The sequence below is a fragment of the Drosophila elegans genome, unplaced genomic scaffold (assembly GCF_018152505.1).
Source record: "Drosophila elegans isolate 14027-0461.03 unplaced genomic scaffold, ASM1815250v1 contig_814, whole genome shotgun sequence".
Lineage (NCBI taxonomy): Eukaryota > Metazoa > Arthropoda > Insecta > Diptera > Drosophilidae > Drosophila > Drosophila elegans.
The window spans coordinates 1,261,741-1,283,423 of NW_024546167.1; the positions used below are offsets into that span (position 1 = coordinate 1,261,741).

The 21,683-nt window shown below is 35.6% G+C and overlaps 2 protein-coding genes and 1 long non-coding RNA gene across 3 annotated transcripts in view; 1 reads left to right on the forward strand and 2 right to left on the reverse strand.

The window, feature by feature from the left end:
- Positions 1-21,683, forward strand: part of LOC108141812 (semaphorin-1A) — a 140,450-nt gene that overhangs the window by 46,937 nt on the left and 71,830 nt on the right. The window lies entirely within an intron of this gene.
- Positions 8,013-8,400, reverse strand: LOC108141813 (bomanin Short 3-like). Its single transcript, XM_017265390.1, has 2 exons — positions 8,273-8,400; positions 8,013-8,213 (listed from the first exon to the last, which is right to left on the reverse strand). Exons 1-2 carry the CDS (start codon positions 8,322-8,324, stop codon positions 8,140-8,142), a joined length of 126 nt encoding a protein of 41 aa, XP_017120879.1. The 5' UTR covers positions 8,325-8,400; the 3' UTR covers positions 8,013-8,139.
- LOC108141814 lies at positions 9,346-10,003 on the reverse strand. Its single transcript, XR_001774260.2, has 2 exons — positions 9,856-10,003; positions 9,346-9,580 (listed from the first exon to the last, which is right to left on the reverse strand). It is a non-coding gene; the product is annotated as an uncharacterized LOC108141814 (long non-coding RNA).

A 21,683-nucleotide genomic window follows, 5' to 3' on the forward strand; every position in this document is an offset into this window, starting at 1 on the left:
TTTATTTTGTTTTGCTGAGTTGCATTTTTGTTTAGCCAGAGCAGAGGATGGAGAACGCAGGGATATGTATATATATCATGACCGATTTAGCAAAAGAGAAGTTGTCTCTTTTTCGTTTTTTTTTTTGTTTAAAAATTTAATATCGCTGCAGGCTATTTTTCATGTTCGGTTGGGTGTGACAGCCGAGCCTGAGGGGGCTTTCAGAAATGTTTTGTAATCCGCTTTTACAATAATGAAAGAACAAATTGAAAAAAACTCATTTTAAAACCTGTGCATTGCTGAAATTCCACAACATTTATTCGATGCAAATCTATCCATCCGAACTATGCATGAATGGATGGATGATTTGGCTTTCTCTAAAGCGCAGCTTTTATTATATCCACTCGCAAACTTTTAAAGCCGGACAAAACTTTTCACTCCGGTTCGCCCACTGCTTGATCCGATCCCTTTCGGTGAGTTTGTACTGTAAGAATGCCTGGAACAATAAATCTTGTGCAGCGAATCAATAAAACTTGCTAATTTTCCGCTCCAATTAGCTGAGTATATACTCTCTCAACAAATCTCGGCAAATGGCGAGGGATAAAAGAAATAAGTTTGCACAATGGCGAAACAACTTGCAGAAGAGCAGAAAATAGAAAAACTGGAAATTGAGATTTTCGTGTTTTTTTTTTGTGTACTTATTTTTTGTGAAGGAGGGTTTTTCTCTATAGAAAAAACAAACATTGCACAAGAGTCAACCATTATTAAGTTGTATGTATACATTTCTGCTTCAGAGTACATTTTAACCACACCAATAAATATGATGATAATTTTCATTATAATAGAGTACTATCTGTCTGATTAAAATTGCAAAAATTGGTTATGCAGCGTATAGAAACAATTTACAAAAAGCTTATTTATGAATTCAAATTATAGCAAAGGAAATGACTGCTTAAATTTAATCCTTGTTGTAATATATATTTCTGCTTTAAAATTGCTTTCATCAATTACCAAATCAAAATATAAATGCCAAGTAAGCATTTGTAGGCAACTCCAATAGCTTACAAAATGCAACTTATAAACCAGGTTGCAAATTTAATTTAAAGATCAATCGGAATTCTGTTGAACAAGTAGAACAATATTTATCCAAGCAGATATCACTTGTGTGTTGCAGCATTGCAACCATTTGGTGGCACACCACCACAGCAATGGCAGCAACTTTATGGCTGATTTGTAGCATGCAGCAAGCAATAATTCAATGTTCTATAGAGGGGCAGACAGGGGGCAGGGGCATAAAGCCACGATGGCGGGAAGGAGACAAAAGCCTTCATTGCTGGGATATCCCAACACCTTCGACAATGTCGCTGTCGATGGGCGGGCTGGGCTTATGGGGGCGGGGCAGGCGCCGGCTGCTAGCAACTGCAATCTGTCTGGCCTGCCAATCTGCCCCTGCCGTCGCCAGTCTGCCTGCTAGCCCGCCCCTTATCCTCATGCCACACCGCTTTCTATAAGGATTCCGCATATAGGGATTCTCTGGATGAGGACTAACCGCCACATGCCTCCTCCTTGAGTGCAACAGCAACAGTAAAAGCAACGGCAATCGGTTGCACCTTTGAAGCGTGTCTGTGTTGCACCACCAACAGCGTCAACAAAAACAAATTTGCATAGTCAGCTGCATTTCAATTAGAGATGGTGAATGGATAAAATGTTTAAGCGATATATTTACCGAACTCATTACTCCGGGATTAACCCAATATTATTATTGCACTTTGCCAAAGCTAGGACCCGTTCCAAAATTATATTCTGCTTATGCAACAAATTGCAATCGCATTTAAGTACTTGACATTTTAAACTTTATAATAAATTGTGTATTATTGGGTTAATTAATTGATTACAAAAATTCAAATTATTTCCAGACATTAACATATGGCATTTGCGAATTTATATACGTTGAATCTTTGTAAAGAATTCTTGGGTTGCCAAGGCGCCTACCAACATACATATGTTTATGGGCTGAGCGTTGGTAAACCAATTGTGGGTGCCAGTTTTTCCAAGATCATTGCCGGATGTCCAGTGATCCGCGATTTATAATTTGTTCGATTTATAAATGATTCCATTTATTATGGGGTTAGAGCATGAATCGCAGGAAAGTCCGAGACTTAAACTGACGGAGCTCCAAGTATTTGAACAATTATATTCAACATTTTCGAGCAGTCTAAATAAATAACAGTGCTGCAAGTATGATCAAGTAAATTTATTTTTACTTATTTTTTGTTTAATTTGATAAGCTAATTGCTTGTTAAGTCGGAGTCACCTTTAGAAATATATTATAATGACAAAGGTAAAAATCAAGAAAAAAATAAAACGCTTTCAAAAAAACCAATAAAGTTTCGTTGCTGGTTTAATTAAAAAAGTAGATTTCTCTGTGTCAGATAATAAAAAAGTTATTAATGTACACACAAAAATACAATAACTATTTCTTAAAATAAATTGGTGGAAAATGTTAACTATATAGTTAGCTTTTAAATTTAAGTTTTGATTAAAACAAAGTTTTTTGTGGATAAATACTGCTGTAAAGTCAAATTTTATACATCTCTAGTTCACGATTGCATCTCTAAGTCTCTGCGCGTCACAAATGAATATGCATTGCTTTTTCTATATTTGTAAGCAGATGATCTGCCCTCCCTGAATGTTTCTGTGTTGCATTTTGGTGTTTATTTTTTTTCCTCTGCACTTGCCAATTTGTTCTGCAGCCCGCTACCCATTTCTTTTCAGCCATCCCTTATGGCACTCCCTTTTCGTTTTGACTGTGAAAAGTTCCTTCAACTTCACCTTGTGTTGCATTTGCGTTTTGTCATTGCCATTATAATTGATAGCAATATAATTTTGTACTGTCGCTGTTGCTGTCGCAGTCTCTTTCTCTTTCTCCCTCCTGGATTTTATGTAAATTTTTCGTGCAAATTGCTTTTAATGCATTTTGAATGCAATTTGTGTTTTGTATGCTGTGGAAGTGGTGAAGTGGGGCACACAAAAACTCGTAATTGAAACTGAAAGATTTTAATTTAATTTGAGTTTCTGTTTCTCTTATCGCAGTCTGACTCTGTTATTGTGTTTGCCTTTCAAGGGGAGGTTTCCGTATTCCGTATTCCGCATTCTGTATTTTGTATTCCATATACCCTGTACACTGTATTCCAGTATTCTGAACTCCCAGCTCCCGGCTCCCATCTCCGAGTTTTGTGTATTTTTAGGTCTGTTTGCCAGCATCATCCAGAAACAGAAACAGAAACCCATGCGGGACGTTACTTCCTTCTGCCTGTCTGCATCTGGTTGGCTGCATGCCGCCTGCATTTGGCTGGAGCATTCACATTCATTGAATTGATTTAGATAAAATCACCGTGTGCCTGTGCCGTGTGTATATATATTTTTGTTGATTGCGTAACGCCCTGGCGAATGCCACATGATTATGCCGCCGCCCCCCCAAAACGAGGCACCGATTGGCGGCATGTGAATGGTGTTGCGGCTCATCATAGATACATTGAGGTGTTTTGCGGCACCAACAACTCCACCATCCTCCTTCCGCCCGAAGATTTGAGGTTGACATCAAACAAGCATGTAAGTGTGGGCCTCGGATCGAGATTTATGAGATGCACTCCATGAGGCATATAAATCTCAATCTGGCACTGCAAATTGGGCGGTCTGGGGGTCTCGGGTGGCGTGCGACAAGACTTAAATGAGATTTGGGGGGCTTCATTGACTCCCTCAGCGTATGATTAGAATTCGTTGTTATTTATTTTCATGTTTTTTTTTATAATTTACCTTTTACTCATATTCCAAATATCCATAAACAAATTTGAAATTTCAATAATAAGATTAAAATTTTTTATTCGATTTTATAATTTTGGTTTTAGGTTTGCTTACGTAGGTAAAAAAATCCTACTTATATTGATATTTTGGTTTTGAAAAATGAGATTTCTTTTATCCACATCAACTTCTAAGTAATTTTAATAATGAGACTTATTTTATCCGCATTAACTTTTAATTAATTTTGTTAACTATATAAGCCACTTTTAAGTCTAATAACATAAGAACTAAAACTTTTCCCTCCAGCAGAATAATAAACAATCAAAACAACCGGCGCCCCTTGTACTTCTTCAAGTAAAATGGATTTCCAGGAAATTCCTTTAGGAAATGCTGTTAATGAAATTAATTTTAAGTTTATAGAGTTCATTTTTGAGTTGACTTACCTGACTGGATTTACGTTGAGTTTTGCTGGGGAATCAAAAACTTTTACTTGCCCATGCAGTGCCTTTTTGTTGAACTTGGGGGAGAAGGCCACCGAATAGTGGCCAACAGAGGTTGTCATGACCACACATAAAGGGGGATTCCATTTAGCCATAAACGTAATTTTTTAATCCCACCCAGTGAAACCCACATAAGTGGGATATCAGGAGTTAGGGGCGACCTTTTATAACCTTCAAATGAACAGGCAGTTTTAGGGCCATATTCCTCAGCCGAATAACAATTTAATTATGAACATACTCGGGCACCACCTCCGACTACAAATCTCTCTTCTTTTGCTCCCCCATCCGAATCCAAGGACAAATTATAGCCATAAAGCTTGTGTGACCAGGAGCGACTGGAGGCCTTTTGCCTGTGGGATAAGCTAAGAGCTCATTAATGTCACATTCATGGCAAGTCCGGAAAGAGCATAAAATGAGCAAAATTTCTATCAGAGTATCCCCCGAACTGGGACCAAACTCCATTTAAATTGACAACAAATTGTTGGGTGTGCGTGTGTGTATATTAGCCAGCTTGTGTGTCTGCAAGGCAATTAACAGAGGAACACTACACCCCAAATGCTCCATAAAATAATCAAAATTAGCCAAAAAAGCCACCACCGTTTGGGGTCTTTTAAGCTGCAATTTATGTTTAAGGATATTTGTGTATAAACCAAACGATTCGTTCTATATATAAGAGAGGCCTATTAATTGTTAATAATACCAATATTAGGCGTAATGGCGCAGTATTATTTAATAATATATTTAATATATGTTTAAATAAAGATCTGAAACCTAAAGGAGTATTAAAGAAGGCATGCGGGTGTAAAGTAATTAAATAACTAATATTGCATTTTTACATTAAATTTTAGCTTTATAATGAAATAAAGTATTCATACATTCTCTTCGATTTTATAAGATAACAAAATATAGTAAGAACTGATGTCTAGAAAATGGATTCTAATTACCATTATTAGGTTTTATGTTTTGTTTTTATAACTGAATTGATATTTTTTTAAATATAATAGTTTTCTATAAATGTTTATTTAAAATTTAATAATCAGCTCAAATATTTTATTATTTATATCAATATTTCTATATAAAATCAAGTTATAATTTCAGTTAAATTATTTTATATAAAAAAGAGCACTAAACATAATGCCAGATTTCTTGCTTTGAGCACTAAGCTGCCTTTCAAGTCCGGTCATTATGGGTTCCGTATTCCTGTGGATGAATTTATGTTTACCCGTCGCTCTAATTAAATTTAATATGCATATTGCCAAGGCATTTGAAGTGGCCAGACATGGTCGGAGTTCAAAGGGGAAACAGAAAGAGAGGGCTATACTGAGAGAAAGACAAGGAGTTGGGGAGTCGCATAGCTTGCGGTTGGTCGGCCTGTATATGGGTAATAAATTTGATTAGTAGGATTTACGGGCCGGGCCAACGTTCAAATGCTTCTTGGTGCAGTAAATTTTATGCTAAACAGCAGTGGAAAAAGGTTGGAAAAAGCGGGTTGGCCAAAAGGAGGGTTGCGTTGTGGTCGGTCTGTCGAAGTTTTCTTTGCTCTTGTTTGTTCTGCTTTGCCTTTCGCTTGTCGTTTTTAGTGTTTTATCTTTAACGTTAAACGAGTTGTTACAATAAAAATGTTTATAGCATTCTCTGGGGAGCCTTCCCATAAACTTCACATTTTGCTGAGAGCCAGACCTAAAAAGAGTCCAAAAATAAAAAAGGATAACAACATTTCGATCCATATGCAAAAATAAAAATTTCCTTTCAGTTGTGCAAAGGTTTTGCCCATCCAGTTTCCACAGGCTGCCAAAAAGTATGCAATACATCAGCGAACCCATCATTAACATCATTATCGGGCCATAGAGCTCCAAAGAAACCACAAGAAAAATCACCAAAATGATGCCAAGGCCTAGGGGCTGAGATTATGCGATAAAGCACACACACACACACACACACCGCGGGTATTGAAGTTGAGATAGCCAAGCTATATCCTCAGCTTCCATACACCCCCGTACACCCCCTGATCTAGGCCTTTCTGCGGCTTTCAGCCGCACAGCATGCTGCCATTTTGCTGGCTATTGAAAACTCAAAATGAAATGCAGTCAACGCCCTAACTTCTGACACTCCCACAACCGCACAGCACACTGAAAAAAATTTGTTTTGGCATTATTTGGTCCGGCCGAAGGCGATTAAAAGTCAATGTTAAGCACCTGATAAAATCTAACGAATTTCTTTAACCGAAAAGATCTTCGAATGTCTATCCAATCCGACAATATTTAACATCCAAAGTCGTTTATGTAAACATAAACAGTAATGGTTTTATACAAAAAAGTTGGTCGAATCGTTCCTGTGGTGTAAAATAAATTTATATTTATTTTGTATAAAACACAAATAAGTAATTAAAAACAAAAGACTAAAGCAAATACAATTTTTTTTTTAAATAGACATATATTTGAAAATTATTATCAGTGCAAGGCTCTTCAGTTAAATTATGCGCATTGGGATTCTTTTGGGTACTGAAATTATTTCGCTCTCTAGCTCATGTTGGCTGATGATGATTCCCCCCCCCCTCAGCACGCCTTCCTTTGTGACTCTGTTTGTGGCAAAAGTGAAAAGAAATTTCTGTTTGCTGCCAAAAGAGTAAAAAGAAAACCACCAAAAATGCATTTGGATTATTGGCGCTGCTGAGACATAAATCTGCATTCGCAATTGCAGAGTGAATCAATTGAAGCGCGTGCAGAACTGGAATATATTTAAAAAGAATCCTACATTTAATACCTTGACGATTGGAAAAATTATATTGCCATCATTCTAATTTATTTTCTTTATTTTTTTGCAGGTAAGCTATATGGACTTTAAGAATTCGTATTTCAATTATATGATCAGTTATATATAAATCAGTTATATGTAAGTAATGTTATTATACTTTTCTTAAATACAACTTGTTACAGTCTCCAGATAATTGTTGTTAACATATATTGATTTTATTTTCGTGGGGATAATAGCTGTATCTGATATTTTTATAGACCTTGTTGTGTTTTAATTATTTCTATAGAACACTATTGCCCAGTTAAAAAACCATTCATCTAGCTGACTTTCAACAGTTAATATGCATATTATTTAACATTTTTTTTATGAGCGCGAAATTAAACAAGCTGGGATTTATGCACGCATAAAAAGACATATTTGGATTCTCAAATTATCTGGAACACAATCAAATTAAAATTTTCGATGACAACAAAATTAAAACCAACAATGTTATATTGCATTCATTATTACCAATTTTGAAAAGAATTGAATAATGTGTGCTAAAAAGTAAACGATAACCTTAATAAGCGCCACATTTTCAGTTCTGTGAAAACGCTAATAAATTAATGCAAATACCAGTAGAGCAATGGGGAAAATCGCCATCGATGGGAATGGGAATAGGGGTCTCACTGGCACATTAACATAACAGTTATGTGCATATTAAGTGTACATTATGTTCCTTAATCCAGACAATAAAGCACCCAACAATGCGGTAACAACAAATGAATGAAATTATGCAACAATTTTACAACAAATCAATGAACTGCAATCCCAGCCAAGCATTACCAGCGAAATCAGCCAACCATTTGGGCCTTGAATATAAATGCAATATTGTCAAACCGTTCCAGAAATTAATGAAATGAAATGTTAATGCCCAACGACAGATGTTCGATTGACTGTATAATTGTATACGGAATTAGGTCAGAGATTAAATCGGAATTTGTTTTACAGCTGTCATAGAGATTAGCGTGGGAATTTTATTTCAAGTGGTCCAATCAAAAATTGATAAGACATTATTTATTGCTTCATAACGTATGTATTTTCATCTTAATAGCCGAATTCCATCTTATTTTCCGCCATGGACGTTGCAAACACGACAATCTCCATTGATAATGACATTGCCAGGGTTCAGAGGGGTGGCTAAAGGGGAAGACAATATTAGTAAATTTCTATAACACAATTAATAAATTAATAATTACCGCTGGTCAGAGCCAAAAGGCCGAGCAGGAATGCAACCGAAAGGAATTTCATCTTTAAAGTAGGTAGAACAGAGGTGAGAACTGAACTGATGCCTTTGTCAGTGACAACAATCCGCTTTTATACTCTGCCAATCTGCCTCGATCGCTTCTTATCAGTGTTTTTGTTTTTGCGGATCGGGTAAAACCGCATTATTGATTTAACGTGTGGTATTGCCCTCCACTGAATGTGAAAATCCCATCGTCTGGGTTCTATCTCTCTGCGATTTCAGGTTCAATTAGCTGCAGTTAATTGCGCTTGAACTCGGCTGTAAAAGATTCTCTTCTGAAGAAACTGGGAACTCGTTTGCTAAGCGCTTTTGATTGACAAGCGTTCCAAGCAATCGTACAGAATAATATTGCGTTTGGATATAAATATACGTCACAGCTCGTGTTGACTACTAATGAACTGGTCTTTTTTACGATGGTTCTTTGCCTTTTATTTGATATGAATTTCTCAGACCAGTGCACTGTTCTAGGAAAAAAAATTATGAAAACATTTTTTTTGCTTTGATTTAACCTTTTTTTTAGTTTAACAAAGCTAGTGTTATGTGAAAACATTGCCCATAAAATATTCTGATGTTGTTGATATTAATGCATTCGATGGAAAACATTAAAATAATAGCTACAGAATCGTTTGACTAAAATGGAAGTTCAAATCAGTTAATATATTCTTATTTAAAAACAAAATAATTTACTTTAAATTTAATTTTCTTAATCAGTTTTTAAAAACTGAATAAAAAATAATCGGACCAATTTAAAAAAAAAAACTGCGAACAAGTATTGTATAGAGAAACATATTTTTGATTTTTTATTAAAGACCACACAATTTTTGTTACGTTTCACGCGAAATGACTGGCAATATTTGTTTTCGAAATAAGGCAACCCAAGCGGGTCTTGTCGAAGTTCTGATGCGTAAATGAGCTAGTTAATTAATTTATTTTTCGGCTATTATTCACAACTTAGCTATAAATACCTAAATAAATAGATCTCCGTAGAGCACAGTAACCTGCTAACTCGAAATCAAAAATTTTTTGTTTTGTTCACATAAGATAGTGTAGTATATTTATGTTGCCAATTTTACACAAGGGATTACAATTATCAATAATGTTTTTGATTAAATATGGAAAGGTTTTGCATATTATTAATATTTTTAACTTTGGTTTTGCGGCATCGTCGGGTACCAATCTTTACTTTAAGGTTTTCTCTGTGGTTGTCGTTGTGGTTGAAATATAATCATGTTTTAGGTCTGAGCACTGCTTAAAGAGGGGACTGAAAATATAATTTAAAAGAAAAGTTTAAGAATTTAATAGTTTTTCACAGAAATTGAACCGTTGTGAGGTAACTGACTAACTACAACGTAACTGCGCCGTGCGCTCATTTCAGATTTGGAAAAGTAGTTTAATATTGTTTTAAATGGTGAGATCACCGCGAGTTAATTTATTTATACATCACAAATAGTTTATTTTAAATCAATTCTGTTTTTTATGATTTCACAGTTTCGGCTTCCAAAGTTATCGTTTCTTGCGCTTTTGTAAGATATTTACCACATCGGTTCTCCCTTCTCAAATTCTAATACGTTGAGCGCTAGGAAAAACATCAACAATCTTAAGAGATTTAAATTGAAGACTTTCATAATGAACTTTTTTGATTGCTGGCCGAAGTTGAACTGAGCATTTTACAAACTGGATGTGTAATATATACCAATCCTTTTAAAAGGGTTATCGCTACATAAATTCTCTGGAGAATCTACTTTTCATCTACTTTCTTATCAACTGCAAACGGAAATGAATGCAAAGAACCCCACGCAATCTTTAGATTTATTTGTATTTATGTTACTTGTCACAAAATTCTGCGTCATACAATATTTATCAGACTTTATTGAAGTTCCTAAGGGCCCCCTCAGAAATTTCTATTAATACATTTTTTATTAAGAAAAAGTTCCATTGCTTTTCCTAGGTTACATTACAATGACTCACAATTATAATTCTTCTTTAAAATTATTTTTTTTACTTAAAGTTATACTAGACAAGAAAGTTTTTTTTTATCTTATTGGTAGTTTCTTTTTACTTCTATTCTTATTTTGCAACGAATCAATTTTTAAAAACCAGTTGAACAAAAAGGAAAAAATAAAAGAGTCAATCAATAAGACGGAGGCTGAAAGTGCAATTCGGTGGCCGAAATGAAGTCTGAAAATCATACTTTTTATTTTGACAGGAAAGTTAAAAGGGACACGCAAAGCTCAGCAAAAATTTAAAACGCATTTTCATCGAAATATCTTATTCTTCTGCTTTCAACTGCTTAATGTATTGTATTCTTCTTTATCTTGAATCTTTTTTTGTGTTGCAGATATGAAAAAAAATATATATGTATAAAGAAAAAGATTGGGGGTGCAGTTTAAAATTGCATTTGCTTTATTGCTTTTATTAAACAGTAAATATTTAAAAATAATTTCAATATTATAATAAATTACAATTGTTATAATTTTAACAATAATGTACAATATTATTTTGTATACTTACAAATTTACTATGCTTATTATAATTTTAAATCTAATTGTTGTTTAATCCTTTTAAATTTTTCTAACGTTTTCATATCTAAACATAATAAACCTTATAATATTGACTTAAATGGGCAGATTTCAAACTAAATAGGCATTAAATATAACATTAATAACAGTATCTTTGATGAAATAAATGAAGCCTAGCATAGAATTTAATATTGTTCAAGACAATGATGACAGCTTCTTAAAATTCAACACGAACTCCATTAGCTTAAGTCCATTAAATTAGAATGGAAAGACTTTAACGTTTCGATTCAAAACTGCAACCAAAAATGATAAATGTTCTCATCAAATTGATAGAGCAATCTATATACTGTTTCTAAGAACATTTGTATGTATGCATTTAGGCATGTGTGTACATGCTGTTAGAGCTGTTTAATCAAATAACGAACCGGACAGCCCCAGACAATAAAGTTAATTAATTTACTGTGCATGGACTTGCACTTGGATGTCGTTCGGCTCTGGCTGGCGCTTTGACATCCAGATGCATTGGATGAGGTCCTGTCAGGTTGCGGAGGTGAGGAGCGTTGGCAGTAAATTAAATTTAATGGAAAATGTTTGACGGACTGTGCCGGCAAAGGGCAGTTAGTTATTTCAGGCACAGCCTCCAGGTGAGATTGCTCTAATGTCTTGGCTTTGGCTTGAGGACATAACAAGTATGCAAATCACGAACGAAATTCGATTATAAAATATTAATCTATTAATTTGTATTCCACCCACTCAATTGAAGGCAGCCTGCCAGCGTGATTCATAAATCAAAGCGAAACCTGTTAATGTTCAATTGTGATAAGGGCTCTGCTCAAACATTTACTCGACACTTCACATTGTATAGTCGAAGGCCATTTTCTGATGTCGATTTTCATGCCACAATTTATGCTAATTTAGTTGCAACCTTTCTTGAACCCAGTAAATGGTTTTGGGACACACACACACACTCATACACACACACGCACACAGAGAAAAAGGGGATGGCAACAAACCATTAGTGGGTTACTAACGGTACCCGGCCGCCATTTTGTGTAACAACTGCAAATCAATGCCCTGACATGTGAAAAATGGCAGCCAAAGGCGAGGTTCCATTGTTGTATGTCTATTATAATATTGCCATATTATTTTATGCATGCAACTGTGTCCATGGGTGTCTATGTGTGTGTCTAAGTGTGTCTATGTGTGCGTGTGGGGCACACACACCCATGATTGTGTCTGCATTTTCGTAATCAAGCTCATGATAAATCGTTTGCGCAAAATTTATTGAGTTTTTGCATGACACCACCAAAACGACAGCAGCTGCAGCCTGGAACACAAAACCCGTAATAAGAGTGATGCTAAAGAAGTGTTTTTCGGTTTTGCTATCCCAATTCATCTAATTTACCATTTTACACATTTTCTATCTACTTGATGTTCTATTTTTAATTTTCAATATTAAAATTGGTATTCAATTTATTTAAAGCGGCTTAATATTGCTCACAATTTAGGATTGTCCTATTTTTCGGTGACTTAAAGTCCACAAGTTGTGCCCCTAAAATAAGGAGAAAACACATTTTGCCAAAGCAGTTGCAAGTTAAAGTTCATTTTATAATATGCAAATCTAAGCAATTTTTCTCTCTTACCAATTTACTGAGAACAAAAGATAAAAATCAATTTTCGACTTCAGTCGATTCATTCGGATGTAAATTGCAGAATTGAATTTTCTTTACGCATGCTGTGCATACACATGTGTGTAAATTATTTTGTACTATTTTCATAGAAGTTTTCGACTTTCGTGTAACGATTCGATTGGTGGCCATCTCCTTATCATGTTTGTCCAGCTGCTGCAGCAATTGCTTCGAACAAAAATGAGCCGAAAATGTCTTTGTGTATATACGTATTTAAATGAAATACGTGCAATTTTCATGGCAGGCCAAATAAACGGCAAAGAAATAACCTTTCAGCTTGAATATACATATATTTTTTAGTCTCCTCCAAAAATGATTGATGACCAAAACTATTGAATTTGATTTTTCTTCTTTTCGCTTTCACAACTTACTATTCACTATTCTCACAAATAATCAAATATTTTGCTTGTTTATTTTGTTTCGGCATTATATTTGTTGTACATTTATTTTTTTGTCTTTTTCGGACTGGCTGTCATTCAATAATATTGCATGACTTAACACTTTTACTTTGACTAAGATTCTTCTAAGCTGTAAATTTATTCGAAAATGATATGAATACATGCATATTAAATATTTTTTTAAGGTCAATTTATTTCAGCGCATTCTGTGGCTCAATTGAAAATTGTCCGTCATATTGGCTGGGATAATGGGTAGTCAATTAACGATTTATCTTTTCAGTATGACTACTATTAAAGCTTAAACCTAACGTTACTGGTACAAATATTTTCTAGAAAAGATATATTTTAATGAAAAATAATATTATAGCCCATTTTACAACGATGCATTTGGTGAAAACCAAATTGCCCAAGCTAGCAGGAACGTTGAGCAGACAAAAGTCTAGTAAATTAGGGTGACATTGTTACAGATAAGTTTCCCGACAATGATGAAGCACACACACTCAGAAACTATCATTAAAACACTCAAAACAAATGGCAGATGAACACAAGAGTGAGGAATGCCACTCGTCTTTGAAACATGTCGTCAATAAAGGCAAAATTATGAGTGACTACCCTTGACTTACTTGGGTTTTAGACATCCCCAATCCTCCGCTAGTGCGTACCCAAAAATTATTTGTGAAATATGGCACAGAAAATGGGAACCCAAAGAGCGAATGACAAATGTGCCGGGTGAAGTGGTCTGGTCTGGTCTGTTCGTTTCTGGTTCTGTGGTCAATGTGCAGTGCATGAGCCTGAATGAAAACTATTAGCCAGACATGCTGAGCGGGCTGAGCGGGTTTGGTGGGGAAAACAACATCATTGTGCAGTTGTTAGGTGACTCACAGCCCGAGAAGCGACAGGAACCAGAGGACTCCGTGTCCAGTGTCCATCTGCCGGCAGAGAACAAGTTTTTTGGCTTTGCACTCGAATGAACCGCAACCCCTGACCATGGGTCAGCAACTGATGCAACTCCACCCTGCTGAAACTATGTACACAGAAAAAAAAAACAATTGTGGTATTTTAGTACCGATACCAGCATATACGTAAATATGATTTTTGTATTTAATACTTTTAAGCATTTCAATTACAAAATTGAATACAAAAATATATTTATAGGCCCAGTGGCCTAGAGATAATAAAAAATACATACGAAATTCATGTTGAATTGTTATGCAACTTGAACATAAATATTTAAAACTTCTGTATTAAAAAAATATATAAGCTATTATATTTTTCTGTGCATTAGATGGTGTACGCCATACGGCCTTGTCCGTGTTCGCCATGTTCATGTCGTTAATGTCGCGCTGCAACCGAACATCGGCCACAACAGCCGTTGGAAAAACTGAAAACGAAAAAATAATTTACAAAAAAAGACATTTTTACAACGATATTTTTGTTCATTTTTGCCAACTAATCAGTTTTGGATTCCATAAAGCTTAGCATACTTTTGGGTACGATTGAAATGGGTTGCGGGAGCAAAGCTGCAAGACAAATGGGCTATAAATTTGAATTAAGTGCTGTTCCTTATTTGCTGCTGATTTACCATGGCTAATGTTATTGCCTTGGCCATAACCTTTTTATGACTTTCACTTGATGTGCAGCTACATAAGCGTTCTTGCGAATATCGATCAGATTTAACATCATGTTTATTTACTGACTGTGAAAGCTATTAAAACTACAATGATGTTGTCGAATACTTATAATTCAAAACTTTGTAACTTATTTAATATAATCTGCCAACAGAACAGCAACTAGAACAATTTCCAAATTATTTGATTACCTGTCATCACAATTCCATTTTTATGATTATTTGTATGGCTACACAAAAAAGTAGAGTCACATCATATAAAAAGCACAGCACGCAAACAAAATGGCTCCGAAAAATATCAAATAAAGGCAGGCAAAAAATAAACGAAAGCCGACAAAAAAAAGGGGGAATAAAAAATATTTGTTGGCCTTATTAAAATTCCATGCAAATTCGTTTATGGTGACTACTGTGGACGTAATCCCCGCTCCCCTTTTGGGAGAGATGTGTGTGTGTGGGTTGTGTGTTTTGTGGCAACAATTGTTTCGACTGCGGAGCCAAAGAATGGAGGAAAATAAGTGAAAACCTAACGAAAAGTTATTTCATATGCGCCAGACAAAACAGTCGAGCAACAAACCCACCAAAAAGAAACGACCAGTCGATACGAACCAAGGACTTTTCCCACTGGTGCACTCAGAAAAAAAAGCAGTACAAATAATTATAAAACAAACGTTTTTCAACTAACTTAGTGGTTTATGAATATATAAAGCCATTTATTTAATGGATACAAATGTATTCTTCCCAAGTAACCATATCATATTCCTTTACTATAGGATATATTTACAAAAAATTAAAACATAATTTATTTAATAATAAATAAAACACAAAATGCTTTCTAATAGCCTTTTGTATGTGGTAAAATATGTACACCTTTTAAAAAACTGATTTATTGAAATTCCTAAATATTTTATTACAGTTCTGTTATATTTGTAAATTTTTATTAAACTCGTAAATAAATAAAAATTAAACAAAATGTATTAATCCTGTATTTTCCTACTTTTACATAAGTCTGGCTTATTTTTCTGAATGCAGTGGGTGGCTTATGGGAACTTTTGTGTGTGGAAGCGCGCGTGTTAAGCATATTTAGTTCATTTATTTCAAATTAGATTCTTTTTTGGAGCGACAACAAAGGCAACGCCACCAAGGATGGTAAGGGAAGGGGCTGCAGGCAGAAGCTGAAACTCTCGCCAAGGACGAGTGTCAGCATTGATAAGAAGGACAACTGCCACTGATGGCTGCTCATTTGGGGGATTTTGCATACATTTTCAAATTATTCAGCATTTATTTTTCCTCTTTTCTGTACATTTGTTAAGAATTCTATTACACAGCATACATGTATGAAAGATATAATTTTTCCCATTTGCTGATTAAAGTGGCCATGACAGGGATGTTTTCACTGTACTTGTTGATGTGTGTTGTTTGTGTGTGTGTGTTTGTGTTTGTGGGTTAGGTTTAAAAAGGGTTCAAATAACAATAACTGAAAGTGCGCTTAAATTTTGTGAATTGTTTGATGTGCGTTTGGGTAACCCGCTTTCCCTTTTTTTCCGGTTTGTTTGGGCATGTTTGAATGGTTCATTAAGTTAGTTGTTTCTGGATGTGGGCGTGGCTGATGTGCTTTCGTTGGAATTGTAAAATTTGAAAGGGAAATAAATAAATTATTTAAAGCCCTTAGTTGGGCTCTAAACTGGTCCAATGGTTCCCTTAGCTTTGTGTGGTGTTGACTGGCCTTTTTAAGACTACACACGTACAACAGTGTTCAAAATAATAGAAAGTAATATTTTAAATCCATTTCAAAATAATTTAAGCAAGTTTATGATATAAAAAAAATCTAAAGTGAAGTATTAAAGATGACTCTTAAAGCTAGCTATAAAAGTCACAAACAAAGAAGTAGAATGTAGATATTTTTCTAAGCGCCCTCTGAATTAAATTTCCTAGGTTAGTAATTTAATTTAGTTGCAATCATCTGAGCACCTGCAACATTGTTGTGGCATGCAGTATATGTGTGCATTTCTCTAGAGGTTTGAATATTGCTCTTCGCCATGGTTTTTTGCGAACCTACAAATATTCTCTTCTTTTTTTTTTTTGTTTGAAGATGTTTCCTTTTATTTTTTCATCATTGTTGGCTGGGCACCTAAGGGAGATTTCCGCAGTGCGCTTTGTTTCCACCAAAATGAGCAGCAGCAGCATGTGTTGTGCATGCTAAATTGTTTTCTTTTTGTTGCCAGCACTTTTTTTTAAGAATTCATTTTTTGGCCATCTCCCTTGGCCGGCTACTTGACTTTCGTTGTTGGAGCTATGGGCCATGTTGTTTTATTTTTTTTTTTGTTCCCGCTCTGTTTGACCTTTTATGAAATCAGCCAAAAGTCGTTGAACGCTGCTTCCCATTTTTTTTCGCCCGGCTTTTTGGGTCTGAGGCAGCTGTCAAATATTAGTTCTTGTTAGTGGAAGGACGAAGGACGGCCTGCGCTGTGTGTACATGTTGTGACCAACATTGTTGGTCAACACACTCGAAAAGGGGGGGGGCGAATGAGAAGAGAAGGCTGGCTTTTACCCACTGCCACTTGTTATAATTGTGTTTGCGTTTTTCAGTCGTTTTCCTTCTTTTTCCCTTTGTTGCATCATTTTCCCTTGTCGTTGCCCAAGCCCCACCACATCTAGCTTGTTCGCAATGTCATAAAATTTTTGCTTGCTCAGCAACATTCTTCTTTTGCTTACTCAACTGCTCGTTGGTCTCGCTTTCGCAGCCCCTTCCCAATCCTGATGCGATTCTATATCTTTCTAGGACATCCTCTTTGGCATTCAGTTTTTGCGGTACTTACATTGCCCAGTTCACTATGTTGGATTGAACAGGACATAGAAAGCACGGACGACAGATATGAACTGATTGGAATGGGTCAAGAAGGAATTATAAAAAGGTGTGGTTTCGATAAAATGTACGAGTGAATATAAAAGACAATATACTATTTTGTAGGCATAGATATTCAGAATTTAATGGGGACAATAAAGTGTTATTTGGGATTTTCATTTATTTTGTTTTTCAAATTTGAATGATTCCTATTAGATGTTATTTGATTAACACCGGTTTTATGTACTTTGTAAACAAAAGTAAGTAAGTGTTATTTTTGCCATTAAAAAAACCACACAAGTCTTTTTATTTAAAAGTCCTAAAAAACTTTTATTTATCTGAAAAGTAACTCCCTAAATGGCTTAAAGCTGTAAAGTACCACAAAATATTTTGATGTTTATATGAAACTCATCCCAACTGATTTCCACATCGAATTCGTAATCCCATTAAAGGGGAACATATGCTTGAAAACAAAGTCTAACCCTTTCTGTGAATAAAAGAATCCATGGCAATGATTTACCACCTTAGCCTTTGTTCGACACCCCCAGTCAGACCATTAAATAAATTAAAAATCAGCTACATAAGGGAAGAAAAAATTGGCTAGCCACATTTATTTTAGTACGCTTTGAAATGCGATCTATCGAGGTGGTCAGTGGTAAGGGACATTTGACTTTCACCTTGCCTTTTGGGGGCAGTTCAAGGCAAGGACATGAAAAGGACACAGGGGCAGGCAGGGAAAAAACTCTTCTCAAACTCAGTCAGACATTTAGCTATGCAAATCTCGATAGAGAAAACCGGCACCTGCATCTAGACACAAGTTTAGTGTTTCATTTTCAAAGTCCTTCCCACGAGGAATGTGGTACTGGGTGGAAAAACGGAAAAGTCTAGTCGGGGTTACGCCCCGGACCATCCATCAAGTTAGTGTGCTGCGGTCTGGACCAAAAGCCAACCAATGACCAACCCCTGAATGCATTAGCCATAACTCTCATTATGTGGCACCCGATCCGGACTTGGGTCATAGCTCCAAAGTACAGCGACCCATTCAATCACGCCATCGCGCCCCCCAAAATTTCCACCTCCCTTCCAAACAGTCGACAAATGGCGAAAACGTACTCGGATTTTCAATGCGAAATGTTCTCGGAATGCCGTAATCAACCACATTTTCGGCGTTCAACTGGAGATGTGATTTTCCACGTGAATCACGCCATAGCATAAAGTTTTCACAACACACCTAAACATCCATAAAATTGATTATAAAATAAACTTTTCCGTGATTTAGTTACTAAAATGTGGAAAAATTGAGTTTGAAAATAACTGAAAGTTGTAGTTATTTTTAAAGCAATCAATAAAGTTTATTACAATTTCAATAACACATCATTTAAAACATTGAATCATTGAATTTGTTTTCAACTTAAAATTTAAAATTATCTTAGTAGAAGTGTTTTTTTTAAATATTAATTTTAATTTGTTTCAATAATTTAGCCCAGCGCTACAAGCATATGGTTATTGTTAAGGAACTGTGACTTAAGTAACTTCAGAGTAACACCTAAAAACTATCTTATTTTTAAAGAATTTTAAAATATTTTTTAAAAAAAGAAATCCATTCCTTAATTATGGACTGTGCTTAATTTTTTCCACGAGTCCATCAGCATATATTGAAATTAGTTTTGCTTTCTCACTCAGTCGGGGACGTGGTGCAACAATTTATTCGTACTGCAGTGAAATGGATAAGTGAACTGGGACTGGGACTGGGGCCGAATCTCTGGACGGGAAACTGCTCCCCGCTTATGCTGTTGCATTCCGTGATGAATGTGAATCCCGGCCACCTGGCCTCAACTTGCAACGAAAGTTCAACTCCAACTTGTGCAGTGACTCCCGGTTGGGCATCGGATTGGAGTCGGATTAATTTGCCACTGATAGTGCTCGTGTTTCCATTGCACTGGGTTTTTTTTTTTTTTTTTTTTTTTTTTTTTTTGTGTTTTGGTGGCAAAACTTTTTCGCAGCTGTGCAAATTTGTGCAGCATCGTCATAGAAAAGTTAAAATGAAATAAAGTGGAGGGCGGTGGACGGTAGACGATGGACAGGAAAGGATCAGAGGGTACTGCGTATACTGTCGTGTGCCCGGCTAATCAAGTTTTGCAAAATTTTTTAGCACAAAAAATGTTTTTTGCATTCCCTCTCTGTCGCTCTTTATCTCGCCCTTTTGTGCTGGGACAAAGTGGGTTAACAATATGTAATATACATATTTGAAATTGCTCCTACTTGGAGTCAAGTTAATTGGGTTTTCCATCTGCTCTTTTGTAATTAAGGCCTGAAGCCATTTATTAGTCAAATCAGTTCACCAACAAAGCCTTATTAATTCAAGCATGGTAACAAAAGGGGATTTAACATACCTATGGATAGTGTACTTTATTGCTATTTAATTTAGAATTAAGTACGCATTAAAAGATAATTGCATTATGTTTGTGCTTTGAATTGGGCATCTGGATTAATTTCCGAATGTGTGCAATCAGCTTTAAGGCAACATAATTTTGAATTTCCATTGAATAACTGCTATTTTTGATATTTTATTTTATTTCAAAGTGTTTGTGCCTCAAATTTTCTAATAACGCATTTTCGATTTTCCCATAGATAGATTTAAAAAAAAGAAGAGCACTTTATCTATCGCTGCCTCGGGCGCTTTATAAATGTCTGTGAGCATTATATATTATTGGTTAAAGTTGGCTAACGATTTATATTGGATATTTTGAATGTTTCAGCTTAGCATACAAATAAATAACCAGCACAACAACCCACACACATATCCAGACAAGACATCTCTCTTAGTCCCGAGTCCTTGCTCATCCCTTCGCCCTGTTCCCCTCATTCTTATTCTGCTGCTGCTTCACACAACATCATTTATATTCAACTTGTTTTCGAAGCGTCTGGAGAAGTTTGTGAAAAAGAGTGTTGGGCACTTGTACACTTGAAAAGAAACCATAAGAGAATGACACTGCTGAGTTAAAAGGATCTTTCTTTTTAATTCACACGTTTACTTAAATATCATTTAAATTCGAAAAATTTAGGATGGGAATTATCATAAACTTTCATTGGCTTGAGGCTTGTATTGTTAACTATATTATTATTTCGTAATTTGGTTTAAAAGCGAACCACATACATATATGTATATGTATAACTTTTAATATAATTTCAAAGTATATAATATACCTTCAGTTTATTCTTCAGTACTTTTGTTTATATGTATGACAACCATTTTTGCTTGTTTTTACAGCATTATGTGGTGGGTTTCTCACTGCTGAGTGGTGCACGGTGGTGGTGGGTGTTAGTTGGTGGGTGGTGCGGTTGGGGATGGGCATGTGGTTGGGTGGGGCTGGCCTGTCTGGATTGCACGCTTCAGTTGAACGCACAAGCAAATGTTGTTGCTCAATCGAAAGTATCAAATTGCCCACAATAACACTTAAATCCCGAGCTTCTATAAGTTGAAGTCAACAGCTGGTGGACGGGAGAGGGTTTCAAAGGAGTCAAGGCAATGAGAAGACCAAATAAAAATGTTCAGCTCAACGAGAAACTGTCAACTTGGCCTCCAGCTTGGGCTAATCGAAGGAAAATATTTGAAATAGTCTTCAGTTTTTATGATGGCTATCTAACCAGTGCCGATACTGCAAAGCAAACACTTCACCAAGTCAATCGAACAGTTTCTAATGTTTATCTAAAATATTATATCCATTCGGATTTAATTAAAAAGAATAAAACAATGCTGAACAAAACAAAATACCATTTGAAGAGTAAATTAAGTACAATATCATAAACATTATTAAAATATGATATTTGAATTGAAGTTCAAAGAAAATTTAAATTAAAACCTCACTGAATTCAACTTTTTCCAGGATTGGACATCTCAATCGCCTCAACTTCTGGCAGCAATAAGTGTCATAAACTTTCCTATGGCATATTTTATTTTTAATTCTTTTTCTTTGGCCTTTCTTTGCCGAATCTTGGCAAGCATCACAGCCAACTTATTCAATCGCAAATGTTGGTTAGCACAAGGGAGAAGGCCATGAAGGAAAAGGTTAGCAGGGACACGGGCTGAGTTGGGTCAAAGGTCGTGTGCCAGAAGGCAATGGCAAAAAACTTAGTTGGCTTGCTGGTTGCTAAAAATGCCAAGACTTCGATGGACGGGCAACTGGGAAACAGAAAAATGTTGAGAAATACTGCGAGCAACTGTTGTGCAATCGTGTCAAATATTAAAACATGAAATACATATTAAACGAGCATTGAGACTAAGCTGAA

Coding starts and splice junctions, on each gene's coding strand:
- LOC108141813 (XM_017265390.1), bottom strand. CDS start 8,324: ATGAAATTCCTTTCGGTTGCATTCCTGCTCGGCCTTTTGGCTCTGACC. Junction 8,214..8,272: donor CCTTTTGGCTCTGACCAGCG/GTAATTATTAAT, acceptor CTTCCCCTTTAG/CCACCCCTCTGAACCCTGGC.